Source organism: Papio anubis, chromosome 2 (assembly GCF_008728515.1).
Source record: "Papio anubis isolate 15944 chromosome 2, Panubis1.0, whole genome shotgun sequence".
Classification (NCBI taxonomy): Eukaryota; Metazoa; Chordata; class Mammalia; order Primates; family Cercopithecidae; genus Papio; species Papio anubis.
Window position 1 is genome coordinate 119,817,736 of NC_044977.1, and position 20,568 is coordinate 119,838,303.

General features: G+C 37.8%; 1 protein-coding gene across 10 annotated transcripts in view; it reads left to right on the top strand.

Moving 5' to 3' along the window:
- The window catches only part of TNIK (TRAF2 and NCK interacting kinase), a 396,690-nt gene that overhangs the window by 227,510 nt on the left and 148,612 nt on the right, over positions 1-20,568 (top strand). For all 10 annotated transcript variants that reach the window (XM_021933792.2, XM_009201370.4, XM_021933794.2 and 7 more), the window contains 2 exons: positions 1,430-1,486; positions 18,674-18,799. In XM_021933792.2, coding sequence (XP_021789484.1) covers positions 1,430-1,486; positions 18,674-18,799 — 183 coding nt within the window. The remainder of the gene's footprint in view (positions 1-1,429; positions 1,487-18,673; positions 18,800-20,568) is intronic.

The window sequence follows — 20,568 nt, forward strand, 5'->3', positions numbered from 1 at the left end:
TTAAAAGACCAGAGGAGTCGGGAAAATTAGGGTAGTAAGGGAGAGAAGTAGCAGAAAAAGGGAAAAGATTCGAGAGCATGAAGATATAGGAGCTCTCAATTACAAAACTGACCCAATAATGTTTTCTACCACAATTTTTAAAAAATTTGATCCAACTAAGCTAGCACATTTTCACGAGCTTCAACTACTGAATCTAAATCATACCAGGCCAATCACTTTTTCCACACCACAATTATATATGCCTCCTTATCTGTTGTTAATTCGTAAACATGCCACAGCATCTATGGGGTAGACCCTTACTTTTCCAGGTACTGGAAATACATTGATGAGACACGGTGCTTGCCTTTAGGAAACATATAGTTCAGTAGGGAAGACAACATTTAAAATTAATCAGAAGACAGGACCATACATAATTACAACCAGCATCTGCTGACAGCTAATCTGCATATGTCACTGTCAAGTACTTTGTATACATTATCTCATATCGTTCTCACTACAATTCTGTGCATTAGGTATTATTATTTCAGTTTTTGAGATGAGGAGACTGAGGCTTGGAAGGTTGAGGGACTTGCCTAAGGTCATGCAGCTAGGTTTTGAACCCCCCTGATCTTAGAAGCTGCATTTTATTGCCTGATAGCAGCAATAACTACAATGTATTTTGGAAACTATATATAAAATTCATGTAAAAGTAGTGAGTATGACCATCTTTGCTGTTGTCTGAGAGTCACATTTAGACATTGTGTTTTCTCAAGGAGCAAGCAAAGAGAAAATAATTCTCTTCTGAGAGTGCCCCCTTGGCGCTCCCTACTTGCTTCTGATTTTGCCATGTGGTTGCTGCTTCACTGTGGTTCTAAAGACCAAAAGTGCCCACCTTGGGGAAGCAGTCCCTAATGTTCAGCACTGTCTCTTTGATCACAAATTTGGATTGATTGCTGTCTGTTTTATTTTAGGTTCCCTTTTAAATAAAGATAAATGAACAATCTCAGGTGAATTATAGCAGAATCATATCCAGTTAAAACCATTACAGGATATTTTAAGAATGAAAGAAACCAAAGTTTCTTCATCTACCAAGTGTTTTCTAACAGAAAGATATTTGTGTATTTTCCACGCAGGCCTAGCTCCCCTTCCACGTAAATCCTTCTCTCACATAAGCTCTTGTCAAATGCCTTGGAGAGGAAGTAGAACCAAATTGTTCAACATTGCATCTTTTATTTGACTTGACACCCACTGTGAAAATAAATAAAGCGACTGGGGATGTTTTACAAAATAACCACTAAGTAGACATGGTGTTTCTGTGTGTGTCTGTCTTTCTCTCTCCCCCCATTGACCTAGTACAGCACTGATCCAAGCAATTTTTCTTTATGGTTGGAATTGAACGCTACTATTCGTCATCAGAACTAAATCTTTTGTTATTATTTTTCCTTTACAGGGTCGTCATGTCAAAACGGGCCAGCTTGCAGCCATTAAGGTTATGGATGTCACAGGGGTAAGTGTCTTTATCTTGCCATCTCTATAGCCATGCAGATGCTCCTTGACTTACGACGGGGTCACATCCTGATAGGCCCATCATAAGTAGAAAATATCGTAAGTTGAAAATGCATTTAATACACATAACCTACCTATCGAACATCATAACTTAGCCTAGCCTACCTTAAACATGCTCAGAACACTTACGGTAGCCTACAGTTGGGGAGTCGTCTATCACAAAGCCTATTTTATAATAAAATGTTGAATATTTCATGTAATTTGTTGATTACTATATTGAAAAACAGAATGGTTATACAGGTACTTGAAGTATGATTTCTACCAAATGCATGTTGATTTCACACCACTGTTAGTCAAAAAAATCGTACGTTGAACCATTGTAAATGAGGGGTCATCTGTATATTTGTAATAAAGAAGTTAATGATAGAAAAAAATTGTTTTCCAGAAAAATAATCTTCCTAAATATCTAATATTTTTACCCACTTGTGTTTAACATAAGGAAGAGTATGCAGTAGCTGACTGAAGAGATCATGGGTACATCACTCTAATTAAATGTGATACCTACACACTGCCTTATGTAGTTAGAGTGAATACTGTGTGCCAATAATTTACATAAGCACAACCACAGATATTTGCATATGAATGCAGAACAAGAATTTGAAGATATTAAATGAATAATACTGAGATTATACAGAAGAAATGAGTCTTAACTGTTTTCCCAAAGGTCTGCCTACCACTGGAGTAGACAGGAGCTTGGATGACTCTAAGATCCTAGTAGGATATTTAACATGAATATTTCCCAAAACAAAACATTACTGATCAAATAATCACAATAAACACAAATTCTTATCATTATAGAACAACAGTGAAACAAAATTTCTGCCTAGATAATCAAAAGCAATCTAAGAAATAGATTTTATTTTAAATACAATCTGATGTTTTCTATCCTTTTGCTAGACTTACTTAAAATATTTTAATGCCTTTTCAAGAGTACACAGCAAAAATCAGACTTGAAAGGATTCACTGGACATCAAAGGCATGTTAATAATTTTCTGTTGTCCTGGGGATTTTTCTAAGATGTCTGTCTGCTGTACATGAAAGCTGAAAGACCAAAGTCTTCCATTCAGTCCAGAAGTTGATTATTCAATATAAATAGACATAGAATGAATGGGTCACACAAAAGCATCAAATAAGAAAAACAAATAGGAAAACTAAATAAATAAATAAGAAAGACACACAGTATGTCTGTATGACAAACTTCAACCCATACCTTTTGGGCTCACTTTGTTACCTTTGATAAGTATATGTTATATGATAGTTACCTATCATAATACACATTTCACTAATTATTGTTTACACCACACATTGTACTGACTTATGATTTATCTAAATTCCTCTTTAAGTTATATGTATTTTTAACGAGTAAAAGATTTTGTTCCTGTACATTTGTTACCATTTAGTTCAAGTACTAATTCTTTTTATTTGTCTTAAATACATTATTTAAGTTTCAGGTGTTGCAAAAGTTCAAATATTTAGTCCCAGTTAGTTTATTAATTCACCTGGCCTTTACTGAATAATAAACTGCATGTTCATTATATTAATTCGGTTTAAGAAAACTCTAAATAACAGAAGATTAAGCAAAATAGAAGTGTCTTGCTCTCTCATGTTAAAGGAGCCTAAAGGTGCACAGCTCAGGGATGTATGTCAGTGATGTGGTAGAGTGAAGGATGTTTTTATCTTTCTCCTCCATCATTCTAATGCACAGCATCCACAGTTACGGTTGCTTTATGGTTCAAGATATTTACTGGATTTCCATTGATCACACTTTATGGCAGGCAGAAAAGGGAGAACAGGGGAAGCAGAGGGGTACAAATGAGCCCCTTCCAGTGAAATATTTTCTACTTCCATACAACATTACTACTTCTGCTTTCATTGCCCCTATCTAGCTGCAAGGGAAGCTAGAAAATATAGTCTTTTATTCTACTAATGTGTCTAGTTAAAAATCCAGATTCTATTAGTCAGAAATGAAGGGAGAGTGGATACTGGAATGGTCAATTATCAGGATCTGACACAAAAATTAAGATCAGATACTATCAGTCTCTACATAGAAACCCATTATAAATATATAAACATTTTACAAAGCTCCAACCACAGGACGAATCAGAATTTGTTTTGCAATTCAGCTGAAGTCATACTACTGTATTTTCCTTGGATTGAATAGAATCTCTGCATAATGACATGAGCTTGGCAGTTTAACAATTAATGGCTGTGGAAGGAGTCCAAGACATTCATGCTCTAGATTAAATTCTATTGTGTGGTTCTGAAGAACTACAGTTGAGAGTTCCACTGATGTCATTAATCTTGGTGCATAAAATGCATATTGATGCTCAAAGTATGACTCTGAACAATTTAAAGCCTCACAAGTAGAACCAGAAACTATACAAACTACTCAAGAACCACTATTGCTAGACTACCTTGCTTGGAATTAAAAGTTACAGTTATTTTTCCAAGGGTATGTATTGTCAGCTTAAGGAATGTCTGTCAGTCTTTCTAAACTGGGTTTCATTAAGCATCTAAGCCCTACAGAAGATGACTTGAGAGACTGTCTTCTCAATTCTCCCAAGGAGAGTACAGATGTAAGGCCATTTTACATGCAAAGGAGTGTCAATCCATTACATAGAGTGGATACTTTATAGTATTTAGGCTTAATTATCTTGGGGAACTCCTATTGAGGAGGGCTAGATAGTTTCTGTGATTCAGTCACATCATTGATGATTATTTAACCACTGACTTTTAACAAAGGCAAACATGGATGCACATCAGGAAATGGTTTTCTTATTTTTGTGGTGTCTGATGTGGCATCAAGTGACGTTTGTATCACCCCCTTACACATCACAGTCAACATAAAATTTCCTTTGTGAAACTCATGTGGTGCCTTTAGAAAACAATCTATTCTATTTTGCCATGTTGTCTTTTGTGTATTACAGAATGCTGTAAAAGCTTCTTACCAATTATTATAATTGTACTCATTATGACTGCTCTGTTAAAAACTGAAATCAATTCTCAAAGGTCGTCTTTGTTAATTGTATGCTATGACCTACTACAAAGTTACTATAGTTTATTGTTACGAAACTGATAAAGCCACAAGCCTAAAATCCATTTTTAAATTATTGTTTTTATTCTAGATCACTTCCTTTTTTATATAAAATAGCCATTGAGAGAACTGGATATAATGCTTATATCCTTCCATTTTTAGAGCTGAAACACTTCCAAATTTGCCAATATTTGCTTCAGAATTCGTGCTTAAACTCAGAGTAGGCCTTGAAGATCTTAAGTTCATGAAATCATTATGGAAATTTCTCCCATTTTGTCACAGTCTGGGGTTTACCTCTCAGCTGGATTTTTGCACTCTAGATTGACCTATGGCATCTAGGAGGAGCTAGACCCTCCCAGGTAGTGTTTTTCAAAGTGGACCATCAGCATCAGTGGGCAGTCAGCACCCCTAAGGTACTCATGAGAAATGCAGATTCCCGGGCCTGCCGCAGGATTTCTGGGGTAGCTTCAAAATCTGCCTCTTCTATAAACTCTTCGGAGTGTCACACACATCAAAATGAGAGTACCACTTTTCTAGGGTCTTGTATTTACTTCTTTCTGGCCACCAAGTGTGAAGGAGCTATTTTTTTTTTTTTTTTTTTTTGATAACCCTGTAAATAATCCCCATTTTCATTTGGATAAAAATTCCTAGTGTAAAGTAGTCCCTTTACAATGACACCTTGAGGTGCATATAAGACTTAATGAAATTAAGTCTTAATATTGTAAGCTTTTCCCTTTACAATGACTGGTTGTGATTACTCAGGACATTTGAGGTTGTAGTACCAAACCTCCACCTAAACTGAATGAAACTGAAAAGGGAATTTACCAGCTTGTATGAGTTAAAACAACAAAAACCTCAGCAGGATGCAGAGAGTCACCTAACATGATCAGGATTTTGTCTCTCTCCATCTGTGGGCTCTGCTTTCGTCCCAACAGCAGCTGCAGGCTCATGTTTTCACTACCCCATTGCCATTAGTCCCTGCAAAGGTGCCAGTCTGAGTATCAGTGGTCCAGCTTGGACCATATCCCCATCCCTGAGCCAATTTCTGACTCTCCAGTCCACGCTGGGCTGGATGCCTGGCTCTGCAACCTACCGCAGGGACTGAGAGTTGGAGAGAGTTGATTTCTCAAAGAAAAACCTGAGCGTTATTATAGAAAAGGGTGGAAAAGATGCTGGGTGAGCAAAAACAGGAGAATTCTATGACCATAATATCATACATTCTAGTGAGTGTGTTCAAAAGTGATTTGATCCTTAAGTAAACTGTTTCTCTAGTTACACTTTTTATATTCATATCAAAAAGAATAATAATGGTAGCTAGCACTAAATGAGTGATTACTATGTGCCAGAACTCTTTAAAATACTTTCTATATATTAATTCATTTGGTCCTCTCAGCAACTAACCAAGCAGGTTCCATGATTAGCCCCATTTTAGAGATGTGAAAGCGGGGCATTTTAAGTATCTTGCTCAGTGTAACATGGCTGCCAAAGGAAGGAGTGAATATTTCAGCCTGAGCAGTGTAACCCCATCCTTTAAGTCTATCCTCTTAACCACATTGTTTTCAGTCTTCAATTCATGTAGTGTTTAATTTCATGTGATTCTTTTTTCATTGATTTATTCAACAAACATTTACTAAAATCTACTTTATGATAGGCACTGGAAATTTAAAGATGAAAAAAATAGTCTTTTGCCTGTTCACAGTAACACAACCTTGCCCTAAATATTTATAAATAAAGGTTATACACTTTATAACAAGGTTGTAGAATTTGTAAATAATGTTACTTGTAAACTTTGATGGGACTGTGAGGAGACAGTCCTCACTGAGGAAGCCCAGGAGGACAATCAGGTGAGGATGTTCCGGCCAAGAATACAACCGGTGCCAAGGCATGAGGCTGAGAGGGCATGTTCTGGAAACTGCACATAGCTTAGTTTCGAGGGTAAAAGTGCCAAGAAGGGGTTGATACAAGATGAATCTAGACACGTTAGGATGGGCCAGGTTATGAAGGAATTGAATACTGTGACAAGGAGTTTACAACGTTTTTAATTTTCAGTTTTCTCAGTAGAACACTTTGATCAAATAGTCTTGGGGAAAAACCCAATATATAAAAGAAATGTAAGGAGACTTGCTTTTCTTTTCTTTTTTTTTTTTTTTTAAACCAAGGGTGGGAGACCGTAAGTCCTGACTCCTTTCCTCAAACTACTACTAGAGCCAATGCAAGAGCCAGAAGTTGAACAGGAGAGTGACACGGTAGGATTGCCTACTAGGAGGATCCATGCTAAGCCCTGCTTCCCTGAATTCCTATTTCTGTCTTACTGAATTTCTGTAGGTGAAGCTTCTGACCAGCCTCCATTTCTTTCTGAAGAGTAAGGAAGTGGTCTTCTCCCAGTAGTAGACTGCTTTGCCCATCATTAAAGGGTTCAGTGAATGCTTGCTGAAATTGCACAGAAAGAAAAGAAAAATCTTTTCATATTGGGTTGTTTGGAAGAGTAAGGGGGACACATTGTTCCAAGTACATTTGGTTCTTTCATCCCAAAGGGAGGCAGTTCAGTGGCGTAATTAATAGCATGCACATAATAGTATTGTTAATAATAATAATGACAATAGGCACAGGCCAAAAAGGGGCTAATACTGATTGCTTATTATGTGCCAAGCATTGTTCTTAGTACTTAACATGTATAAATTAATTTAATCCTTAAAACAACGTCCATTAGGAGAGTACTGCTGTTATATCTGTTTTACAAAGGAATTGACAGCAGAGAGCCCAAGAAACTTGCCCAAGCCCCACAGATAGTAAATGGCAGGGTTGGAATTCAAGTCGAGCCAGTCGGGGCATATGCACACGCTCTACAGACATCTTATTATAGGATGAGAAATGGGAGAGTATTGCCAGAGCATGGCCTTCAGATTCAGAGAGAGCTGGGCTTATGTTCCACTCATCTCCTTACTGATTGTGACCTTGGGCAAATCTTAACTTTTCTGAGCCACAGTTTTCTTATTGGTTAATGTTGCAAGCTTGTTTTGGGACTTAAATGGGATATAATATCTTGTACCTGACACATAATAGGTCCTCAATACATGATTTTAATGGTTAGTGCCAGTAAGGTACATTGAATCACTGAATAAGACAGGCAATAGGAATGAAAAGATTTTAGTGTGCATTAAAATCCTGTAGTTGTGTACTTTGATGACAGCCTGATCTGTGAACTGCATGCCAACTTGTGTTAGTTAATTGCTGATATGGGTAAATAGTTTGCACTCACCCTATCTTTACCACCTCAGTTACAGAGTTGTTAGCCTTACCCTGAATAGTATGTAGCTGAAAAAATGGCTTACTAGAGCAGGATCCAGGAAAGAAAGTGAAGCTAAATTCCAGAGGCTGAAGGCTGAAATCACAAGATTGAATTCATTCATTTACTTGAGAATGAATGAATGCACCGTGCTACGGAGTCATCCGGTGAACAAGACAGACATGGGCACTCTCTTCTGGAATCTTATATTTCAGTACAAGACATTTAGTGGTTAAACAATAGCAGTCATGATTCTGATTAGCTTCCAAGCAGTATACAGAATATGAAGAGAGAATTTAAGAAGAAACTGACCTAGCTGAGTGGCCAATAAATGACTTCTGAGAAAGTGACAGCTGTGTGAGATCTACAGGATGAGTAGACCTTGGTTAGCCAAGTGAAGGGGTAGGGGAGGTGCACCTCCAGACTGGGGAGCTTGACCTTCAGGTGATGTCAGCAAAGCTTGGGGATTCCCATCTGAGGCTCCTTTGCCACGGAGACCCTCTGGACAGTTCTTTGGGACTTTTACTTTGGAGCCATTTATGTAGTAGGTGTCTTCAGCAGACAGAACAGTCTGATCAAGCACATGGTCAAAACTTTTAACAGAGAAAAGATAAACAAATGGCTTTTTTGTCTTCATAATACCCTCCACCTTTTGTGCTATTTTCAGTGCTTCAATTCTGTATGCTATACAGCATGTAGAACTTGGAAAGCTTCTAGGGTTCTAAAAATGAACAACTGAGCTGCCCACTCCATGCACACTTTAGCATCTGTCCTCTTCTTGCATACAGATTAGACCCCTTTTGGTGGCTTATGTGTGCCTGGGTCTCTGCACATGTTCATGCATGCTGTGTGTATGGCCTGGGTGTTGGGCTTCTCATATGTGTATGCTCACATGTTAGATACATTGCTTAAGAGCAAAAACATAGGCCTGGGGGCTACTGTCTATACCTCCAAACTAATAAACATGAGCAATAGTTTTTAAAAATATTTTTTACATCATAATAGTTTGTATTCACTGTTCCTTTTACTTGTGTACCTCAAAGCATTTGATCAAAATTATAATTAATTCCTTTAGCCCCCTAGTGGGGTGGAGATGCCTGTAGATGAGAAAATTGGCACACAGAAACTGGGGTGCTTGGAATCACTGACTGGGCTGTTCAAAGCCTGATTTCCAACCAAGTTCCCAAGCAGTAGAATATAAGGTCTCCTTCTGCAGGTCCATCCTCTCCTTCATGCTGTCAACACTTCCCACCTCATATTTATTCCCCTCTTTTGACTTTACCGGGTCCTCTCTTGTTGAGCTCTGTTTTTCTTCTTTGACTTGACTTCCTCATCAGTATTTTGGATTTCTGTTTAATGACTTGGGCAGTTCAGCTTTTATTTTTATTTATTTATTTTTCGTTATACTTTAAGTTCTGGGGTACATGTGCAGAACGTGCAGGTTTGTTACATAAGTATACACATGCCATGGTCGTTCGCTGCACCCATCAACCCATCATCTACATTAGGTGTTTCTCCTAATGCTCTCTCTCCCCTTGCCCCCCACCCCCTGACAGGCCCCATTGTGTGATATTCTCCTCCTAGTGTCCATTAGTTCTCATTGTTCGACTCCCACTTACGAGTGAGAACATGCAGTGTTTAGTTTTCTGTTCCTGTGTTAGTTTGCTGAGAGTGATGGTTTCCAGCTTCATCCATGTCCCTGCAAAGGACATGAACTCATCTTTTTTATGGCCGTGTAGTATTCCATGGTGTATATGTGCCACATTTTCTTAATCCAGTCTATCACTGATGAGCCTTTGAGTTGGTTCCAAGTTTTTGCTGTGCATGTGTCTTTACAGTAGAATGATTTATAGTCTTTTGGGTATATACCCAGTAATGGGATTGCTGGGTCAAATGGTATTTCTAGTTCTAGATCCTTGAGGAATTGCCACACTGTCTTCCACAATGGTCAAACTAATTTACACTCCCACCAACAGTGTAAAAGCATTCCTGTTTCTCCACATCCTCTCCAGCATCTATCATTTCCCGACTTTTTAATGATTGCCATTCTAACTGGTGTGAGATGGTATCTCATTGTGGTTTTGATGTGCATTTCTCTAATGACCAGTGATGATGAGCATTTATTCATATGTCTGTTGGTTGCATAAATGTCTTCTTTTGAGAAGTGTCTGTTCATATCCTTCACCCACTTTTATTTTTCCTTCATTAAAAGTTCTTTCTCATTTGAAACCTGCTAACTTTAATAAGCTTTCAAGACCAGGGACAGGAACTGTGCATTATCCATCTTTGCACCCCATGCAGAGTGTGCTAAGGTCGAACCTGGCACTGGCACTGGCACCTAGTAGGTGCTACATTATGTATTATGTATGTGTATTATATGTATATCATTATATATAAAATGATATATATAGCATTACATATAATATATATAATGTAATAATTATAATAATAATATATAATTTAGTAATGGGTTTGCTGGGTTGAGTGAATCATTCTTCACTGGTTATATGCATATATATAACATACATAATATTATATATTTTTATAATTATATATTTTATGTATTATATATTATATAATATACATGTAATGGTATACATATAATACACTTATATAATATATAATGCCTATATAGTATATAGAATGTAAAAATATTTGTGGAGTATAATGCATATTTATGTAAAAATAAATATAAAAACAATATTAAGATTAGAAAGCCAGGTGAAGGAAAAGCAGATTGAAATTATAGGCCACAGAGAACTTGCTGTTTATTTTTCCCAATAACCAAAGCCAAAAGGGGGGACATTATAAATTACACTGTTTATACCATCAGGAAAAAAAAAAAAACTCTTTCCAATTCCTGTGGGCTGTTACCTGAATTGTAAGTCTAGGATCCTTGAAGATGTAAGCCACACCATTTATGGTAGACTTTAGCCACATGAATGACATTATTGCAAGGTTTACAACTTGTTTACTTCTGGGTTACTTGAGTTTGGGTCTTTTTGTTAATTCGTGGTTTTCTTGGGAGTCATGCCTCAGTGCAGGCTTGGGTATGAGAAAGATGTACATCAGCCTTTTGTTATCTACTCCTTTAAGGGACTCCACTTCATTGTAAGAGAAAGCAGGTCTTAGCCTACTGGCAAAGAAAAGCCCTGCACAATGTCAGTCTTGTGGAATATCCTAGTTTTGACACTTCATGGCTCTCAGACCCTGGACATATTGCTTGACCTCCTCTATTCTACATCTATAAATGTGGATAATGCCACTTCTCTCACAAAGTTAGTGTGAGATGTAAATATATTAATCATTATTTATAAAGGGTTTCAGAACAATATGTAGAACACGGTATTCAGTGCATGTTGTTGTTATTATTACCAGGTCTTTTGCAGACAATTTTTATTTTTCTCTTTATGACACCAAAAGCCTCCAAAGTAGACAACATGCTACCCCCTCTCCAGCCACACGACCTTGGCAAACACTTTCTCTGCCAGGAAAATGTTTCTGTCCCAATCACACTACATCACATTTTCTCTTTTTCTCTTCCCAACTAGGTAACTTTCACCTAACCTTAAGAACTCAGGTCAAATGTAGGTTTCTTGATGTTAATTAGATCAGCTACCAGACATTTCTCATGGTAGTAATTTTGCGTATAACTGTCATTCTTTGATTCATATCTGTGTCTTCCACTAAACTGTAGTGAGCTTCATTGTGGCAGAACTTGAATCTGTTATGCCTATTGTAGTATGATTATATTATTGGCATTTAGCATTATGACTAGAATATAGTAGGCACTTAGTAAATAATTCTTTTTTGTTCTTTACGTTTTTTTTTTTTTTCCAACTGTTATTTTAGATTCAGGAGGTACATGTGCAGGTTTGACGCTTGGGTATGTTGTTGGGTATGATGTTGAGGTTTGTGACAAATGACTCTGTCACCCAGGTACTGACCATAGTACCCAACAGTCAGTTTTAAATCTTGTCCACCTCCCTCCCCACTCTAGTAGTCCCCAGTGTCTATTGTTCTCATCTTTTTTTTTTTCCCTTTTTTTTCCACTTTTATTTATTTATTTATTTATTTATTTTTTATTATTATTATACTTTAAGTTCTAGGGTACATGTGCATAACGTGCAGGTTTGTTACGTATGTATACTTGTGCCATGTTGGTGTGCTGCACCCATCAACTCGTCAGCACCCATCAACTCGTCATTTACATCAGGTATAACTCCCAATGCAATCCCTCCCCCCTCCCCCCTCCCCATGATAGGCCCTGGTGTGTGATGTCCCCCTTCCCGAGTCCAAGTGATCTCATTGTTCAGTTCCCACCTATGAGTGAGAACATGCGGTGTTTGGTTTTCTGTTCTTGTGATAGTTTGCTAAGAATGATGGTTTCCAGCTGCATCCATGTCCCTACAAAGGACACAAACTCATCCTTTTTTATGGCTGCATAGTATTCCATAGTGTATATGTGCCACATTTTCTTAATCCAGTCTGTCACTGATAGACATTTGGGTTGATTCCAAGTCTTTGCTATTGTGAATAGTGCCGCAATAAACATACGTGTGCATGTGTCTTTATAGCAACATGATTTATAATCCTTTGGGTATATACCCAGTAATGGAATGGCTGGGTCATATGGTACTTCTAGTTCTAGATCCTTGGGGAATCGCCATACTGTTTTCCATAATGGTTGGCCATCAGAGAAATGCAAATCAAAACCACAATGAGATACCATCTCACACCAGTTAGAATGGCGATCATTAAAAAGTCAGGAAACAACAGGTGCTGGGGAGGATGTGGAGAAATAGGAACACTTTTACACTGTTGGTGGGATTGTAAACTAGTTCAACCATTATTGTTCTCATCTTTATGACCATCCGTACCCAGTGCTTAGCTCCCATTCACAAGTGAGAACATGCAGGATTTGGTTTTCTGTTTTTGCATTAATTTGCTTAGGATAATAGCCTGTAGCTCAACCATGTTACTGAAAAGGACATGATTCCATTCATTTTTATGGCTGCATAGTATTGCATGGTGTAAGCATACCATATTTTCTTTACCCAGTCCACCATTGATGGGCACGAAGGTTGATTCCATGTCTTTGCTATTGTGAATAGTGCTGCAGTGAACATGTGAGTGCAAGTATTTTTTTGGCAGAACGATTTGTTTTCTTTTGGATATATACCTAGTAATGGGTTTGCTGGGTTGAGTAAATCATTCTTGAATGAATTACTTTAACTTAGAGTTAACATATACAGCAAATTCAGGTGCTGCCTGCGGAATGTCCTGGTAAAGTCCTGTCAATGCTACAATGAAGAGATAGGGACTTAGACAACTCGTTGGACCACTCTGGGTCTGTTTCCTTAAATCTATTAGATGTAATAGATTTATTACATCTATTACATTTATTATCTATTACCATCTAATTTATTACAATCTGTTAGATGTACCAGATTTAAGGAAACAGACCCAAAGGTGCATAACTTGACCCTGAGATAATTTTGGGTGATTTACATGCTTAATTCTCATTTCATTTTAAATATATTTTAACGTATAATAAACTGTGATTTAAAAAGCAGACCTCAAACTGTATGTTATACACCAACTTTGAACACACTGGAAAAATGCCAGCTTCTTAATTTGTGCTGCTAGGTTACCCTATTCATGTGCAGAGTGGCATTGATTGTGAAGATCCTACTAAAACTTCCAGGCATGCTCTTAACTATTTCAACTATTTATCTTAGAAAATGAAGATTTTTCTCCATCCTATAGAACTGAAAGGAAAAATGAAAATTAATAAGATATTGGAGCTGATGTGTAGCTTTAAATTTCTTTCTAATTTTGTATTCACACTTCTTTGTTGTCATTGACTAATTGTATAAGTAGATATTACATAGTTAAATAAATGTTTACTGATTTTAAAAATTTAGTTTTTGTCAGCTATATATTTGCATCCTGAAAAAAACTTATATTGCAGGGAGGGATTTCACTATTTCAAATTATTTTAGAAGCTTTTTTAAAACCACATTCTAGATCATAGTGACGATCCCTTCGAATTCTCGTAGCCTGTGGTCCCTTAATGATAAATTGTCTCCTACTTTTTGCCACATTCAGTCAATGCTGAAGGTGAGAATGACAGATAACACAAACACCTGCTTAATGGCAACAGCTGCTGTGAAAGCCGTGCAGATGAGCGGGCGCAGAGATGGTTCTAGCTAGTGTTCACCCATCTATGGGATGGTGGCATTTATGAATCTGTACACCTTATACTTCTCTCTAGACTTCATCCTGACCAGTCTCTTGGACTTGCTGTAGGAATTGCATAGTTTTATTCCTGTGCCACAGATTGAGAGTTAAATGTTAGGCAGACTTTATTACAGAGCATATAACTAATAATACATTTTTTATTCCATTTTTAAATCCTAGCATATCATAGGTACTTAAAGTGTATTCTGCAGTGTAATCAATCTGCAACTTAAAATCTCTTCTTTATTCCTCGAAATCAATTATAAGCAAATATTATTGTATGCTAACAATCTCCTTTAATTGGAAGACCAAAGTCAGGGTTCTCTTCCACCCTGGCTTAAGATGCTCTTAAACTCTTCTGATTAACAGCTTTGGTTTTGGTCACCATGGATAATTGCCCTTCGTTTGACTAGTGGTTTTCTGTATCAAATTATGAATACTGGCTTTGGAGTCAGACAAATCTGGTCTTGAATCTGAGGTTTAACGTTTAAAATATGAGTGAACTTGGGAAAGTTACTTAACTTCTCTGAGACTCATTTTACTCATTTGTAAAATAGGATCCAGCTTCATACCTGTTCTGAGTGCTCAGTAAGGTAGTTCATACATAGCTGCTGGTACACAGTAAACATGACATGAGAGTTTGGCTTTGGCTATATTTTATGACCACATGGTGACATCATGTTGCCATCAGAGGTGGTCAGTGGCTTGAAAGCATTAACTGGAATTATCTATTTCCTTGGGTTTGAAAACTGCCTATCTTCCCATGATTTCTCATCTTCTGGAAGGCTGATCCCGGTTTCTCACATGGGGGCTGAAGGGTTCTCTGGGAAGCTGTAGGAGAGGGCCAGTCTCAAGGCACAAGTGCTTTTCGGGCCTCTGCTGCATCCCATTTGCTAATGTCCTCTTGACCAAAGCAAGTCATGTGGCCAAGCCCAGGTTCAAGGAGAAGAGAAATGGACTCCACCTCTTGATGCAGGTAGGACACATATCATGGCCATTTTCTTTTTCAGTCTACCACAAACACTAAGCAATAAGTAGATCCTGTGATCTTGAGTAATAATATTATCTTATTTGCATTAATACTAAAGCTACATTTAAATAAGCACTTAATCATTTCTAAGCCCTGAGAAGTGGCGTACATAGGTATTCTTATTCCTATTTATAGCTGAAAATGACTGACATTTGGCGAGTTTAAATGCCATGGCTGAGGTTAACATAATGAATATGACTGGATTTGGAAGTCTTTCTGCTTTAAGTCATGCTTCTTCCTACAGTACCGGACTTGGCTTATTGAAGTTACTCTTTTAAATGTGTGATAATTTGGTACCACAGCTTTATTTTTCATTATTGCCCAGTGGTCATTAGTTTATCAGAGGGCTTGATCTTTGTGCTTAATACTTAAGATTTCGAAATAGTACATTTACAAAATAGAGGATATTCCTCCCTTAGAACTTTTTAGTTTAATTCTAGCCTCCCTTGCTCTCTTTGTGTTTTTGGAAAGCATTGGAACTCATCTCCCTTGATGGGTCATATTGTGAGAGGCCGAAGTCTTTGCAGCATGGTGAAATGAGTTCTTGTCACTAGTAAGGCTCTTCCTTCCTATTTCACTGAATAACTTACTGCCATCTGTGCCCTAGACTAAAAATCTGGATAAACAGTAGCCCTGTAAGGCCTGCTAAATTGCATGCTCACTTAAAAGGTTGCCTAAGATCAAGATCTCTTAGAACTACCTAACCATGACTTACAGTGGTTCCATAAGTGTGTTTGGAAACAGTGCAATTTCAACCTAAAATTCAAGTGATTTACATTTTGGCCTTCCTGCCCTTTTATTTATTTATTTTTTGGTTACGTAGATTAGTAATAACATTTACTTCGTAGTACACGTGATAACACACATCCTTTATCTAATTACCACAAAATGCTGGGACTTAAACATCTTTATCTCATTATAAATGAGAAAACTTAGGGTCCAAAAAGGTAGGTGACTTTCTTGGGGTCCTGCAGCCAGAAAGGAATGGTACCCAAACTCAACATGCACCCCGTCTGCCCACCCTCATCTTTCTTATCCCAGACTCAGTGCATATGCTGTCCTTATTGTCATATTGCCTCAGTTTACCTTTGAAAAATGATGGAGAATGACTGACTTTATTCTGACCTCCAGTACTATTTATTTTGGATTTAATTACATAGTTCTTCTGCTGTTATTTAACTGTTTTATAAGCTCTTATTTTCTTAATGACATGGTGAGCTTTTTATAGGCAGTCCCCCGCTCCCCTGTCTTTCCCACATTACCCACTATCCTGCTAAGAACCCAGGAGGCAAGCGGTAAATACTTGTAGAAGCAGGTTGATTTCTCACTAAGAATGACTGATGCTAAGATTGACAGGCTGCAGTTGGAAAGTGATCCGTGTCTTTTATTACCTCACGTAGTTGCCTTTTTAATGGAAGCAGCTGTCGATGTTGTGCTGCCCACAGAAACCCTCAGGTCGTTTTTCTCCCTTTTTCTATTTAGGCTTCCCCAAAGTACATCTGCTCACATCCTACATTCATCCACAATTATTTGGCCCCATACAGCAAGTTTAAAATAGCTACTGTGCACCGTAGTAAGACATTGGAGGTGCGCTGTAGGGGCCCTTCAACAAGTTGAAGGCCGGTGAAGGTCATTCTCTCCGTGACTTGCAGTGAAGGCGTGGGGGGTTTCTGATAGCTACTGAGAAGAATAGGTGGTCAGCAGTGTGCCTTCCCCTGTCTCGCCCCTTGACTCCCTTCCCCGCTGTTCTGGCCACATGCTTCTCCTTAGCTCAGCATCCCAAGCATATATTCTATTTTGAGATTACCTATTCTTCAGCTTAGTTAAGCCATGTGATATGTAACATGCTTTACTTCTCCTAGGTTTGCAAATCCCGTTCGTTTTTTCCTAAAGCTTATTTTAGTAAGTAAGCATGGTCAGCAAATGTCAGCACTTCACTACTCTCCTCACTCTATTCTTACCTGTTCCTTCTGACATCAACTAATGCTGCTCTAGGCATTGGGCTCTTTGCAGTTATTTGTTCTTTTAGTTGCATTTATTCACAGGCACTTTGCTTGGTGCTAGGGATGTTGTAGAGAACAAAACAGGCAGGATTCCTGAGTTTACGGTTCTTACATACTGATAAGGAGAAGAGACCTTAATCAAATGATAAATGTGGGTGGCAATTCTGATAGGTGCTACAAAGGAAAAGATACATGATGATTCATGGGGCTAGAACCAGATTGGGCAGATCAGGGTACTTTGCTGGGGAAGGAACTTTCGAACTGAGATCTGAAGATCTGGAGAGGACAGCTTACAATATATGGAGAAGAGAGTCAAATAATGGGGCAATCAGGGGACATACCTCCATACCAATGTCAACCAGTGCAGCAGGTATGTGAAGGAGTGTAGGGGCTATGACCAGATGCAGTGGGGAGATTTGACATTGCCTGAGAGAATTAAGGAAGAGATCCCTGGTGAATGTCGATCAAACTCAATCAGGAACGGTGAGTAGAGATTATGTGAAGAAGAGGCCGGGGAAAGAAGACAGCACATGAGAGACTGCAGGAAGTCCCAGTAATGCAGAGACACTGCAAGGAGGCAGTGCAGCAAGTGGAGGAGGGTACGGACAGGGGACACCATGGGTAGTTTTTCAGGTCATGGCAATGTCACATCTTACACTCAGGGACAGTCATAGCTTACTGCTGCATCTAAAAAATTTATCCTGAGGTAGAAACTTTCTCCCCCAACCTCAACAACAAAACACTCTTCTGCAGTCCAACCAATGTGTAAACATCAAGAAAACAAAATTATGGGAGGTCACACCGTCTCCACCAGCACTGCCAGGACCTCTGAAAGGGTTGGCGGATTCCAAATCAAAATTCACAATGAATGAAACCTGAATATTAAGAAACTAACTCTGTAACAGAGTTGTCTTTTTTTACATCCTCAGCACCACCACCTTTCCCCCTTTCTTTCTAAGCTGAGTTTCCTGAAGGTGAGCTGGGTACTCCTGCTTTGAGAACTTCCTTAGATCTAGAGAACTTACCTTTGCTCCCTTTCCCATCTGACGTTCATTATCTTCAGTCAGGTACTTCAGTGAAAGGAGCCTTCAAAGCAAACGAACCTAACAAAATTTAAATCTGAAAGCCCATGGTTTTAATATCTTCTGCTTTCCTCAATCTCTCTTATACCAGATAGGATCAGTAATGGCTACTTGATGTATGTAGTTCCCAGAGGCCCACAGTGAATTTTATCTCAGTAGTGTTTCTACCTTGATCTCTTCTAGGTGAAGAGATGAGCAATTGTTTGGGGTGTTTTTGTTTTGTTTTCCAAGAGATCGTGCTATGCCTGTTTGTTGTAGAAACAGAAGACTCTCTTAGACAGCCAATGTGTTATGTTTTAGAATTGTTCTTTGCCCTCATATGTAATAATTATGCTTATTTGTCACCAAGGAAGAAAAACCTTAAGAAAGAATTTAGATGGTGTTGAAGAAGAGAATCCTACTAACAACAATAGATTTTCATGACAGAATTTTTATATTGTTCTCATACAGGATGAAGAGGAAGAAATCAAACAAGAAATTAACATGTTGAAGAAATATTCTCATCACCGGAATATTGCTACATACTATGGTGCTTTTATCAAAAAGAACCCACCAGGCATGGATGACCAACTTTGGGTATGTAGTGCTATCCAAATTTGCTTTATTTACATGAAGAACAAACAGGGCCAAATGGTTCATTTTTCTATCCTCATGACTAAATTTGATTAACTCCTTCTTTAACCCTTAGCCCCCATGATGTCTGTAACATACTGTTTTCAGGGTTTTCTCCCATTTCCTTGAAGACCTATCTTTTCAGTATCTCTAAATATTCCTTCTATCCTTTAATATGGACCAAAGCCAATTGTTGAGTTCTCTGTTTTTGTTTTTTTCACTAATTGACAAACTTTTATTGCGTTTTTATTTTAGGCACCATGTTATTTACAGTTTATGAATTATATCATTTATTTTGCTTCTTTGAGTTAGGTATTATTATTTCCCTAATTTCTTGAATGATGAAACTAAGGTTTACAGAAAAAACGAGTAAACTGTTCCAACGTCTACATAGCTAGCAGGGATGGAGCTAGGATCTAACCAAGCTCTATGTGATTCTCTGTCTATCACTGAGGTGTGGGTGACTCTGAAACATAAACTTTAACTTCGTAGGTAAAATACCTACTATAGTGTCTGGTACCAAGTAGGGACTCTGCAAAGGTTGTTTTCCTTTCATGTTTCCCCTAGTCCACTTAGCTATGTGCCGCAGTCCTTTATCTTTGACAGTCTAAGAGGCAGCTCTGATTGGCTGTCCCACCAACAAGTTTACTGTGTTTGATACCAAACCCTATCGCTGCTCTGCCAAGCCCAGACTGTCTTTTTCTCACCTTCCTGGTTTCTGTCCTTGGAACTTTTATTCACTTAGTCCTTCAGCAAGATTATAATGCTGTATTGGTTTGGCCTTCCCTTGCCAATTTTATTATCACCTCCCTAGTATAGGCCCATTCAGTGGAAGCCTGGACTTTACAATGGCCTCCTATGTGTTGATCTACTTTTCTTTCACGCTTTCTTCTTCCCTCTACCTTCCATCCTTCCGTCTCTCCTTCCCCTCTTCCTCTCTCTCAATTTCTGTTCATCCCACATGTCGTTGTTATATTAATGCTTCTAAAAATACCTTTTTAACCCCTTACCGTCTTGCTCATTTTCCAGAGGTTTTGTATGTGCCTAACACAAAAAATTTACTGAATTAGCAAGAGCCTACTATATGCCAAATACTGTGCTGAGCTGTGCGGATCCGGTAATGGCTATTTCATGGAGAATTCCCAAAGTACTCAGCCTTGGGTAGAAGTAACTATTTTAATGCATCAGACATTTCCAGTGCAGTGGAGAAGACAGAATATAGACAGTGAATACAATCAGTGACCAAAAAAGATATAAAAATGTTAGCTCATAAAACTAACAAGATTTTCATGTCATTTAATATGAGTACTCAATCTTTGGAAATGAACCATTGGGATTATTTTTTTCCATGAGACTCATCTCCAAATTTAAAAGAAAAATTATTTGGGGGTAAACACATTTTATATAGTTTATGTGATTCCAAAAAAGTTACAGTAGGTTTTAATTGTGGCCTCTAAATGTATAATAGATGTAAATATGAATATTAAACATACAAAAGTAGTGGGAGAAAATAAATGTGACTGTGTAGTACTAAAGGGAGATATATGACAACAAAGGGATACACCATAAAATAGAATTTTGATGGACTTGACTATATACGTATTTTAAATGTCTTCTTAACAAAAAACATAAAGTAAAAATGCAAATAACTGAGTAAAAATATTCATTTTATAATGAGCAAAGAATTTAGTAGCATTCAGAGATGAAGCATTTTTATAAATCAATAGGAAAAA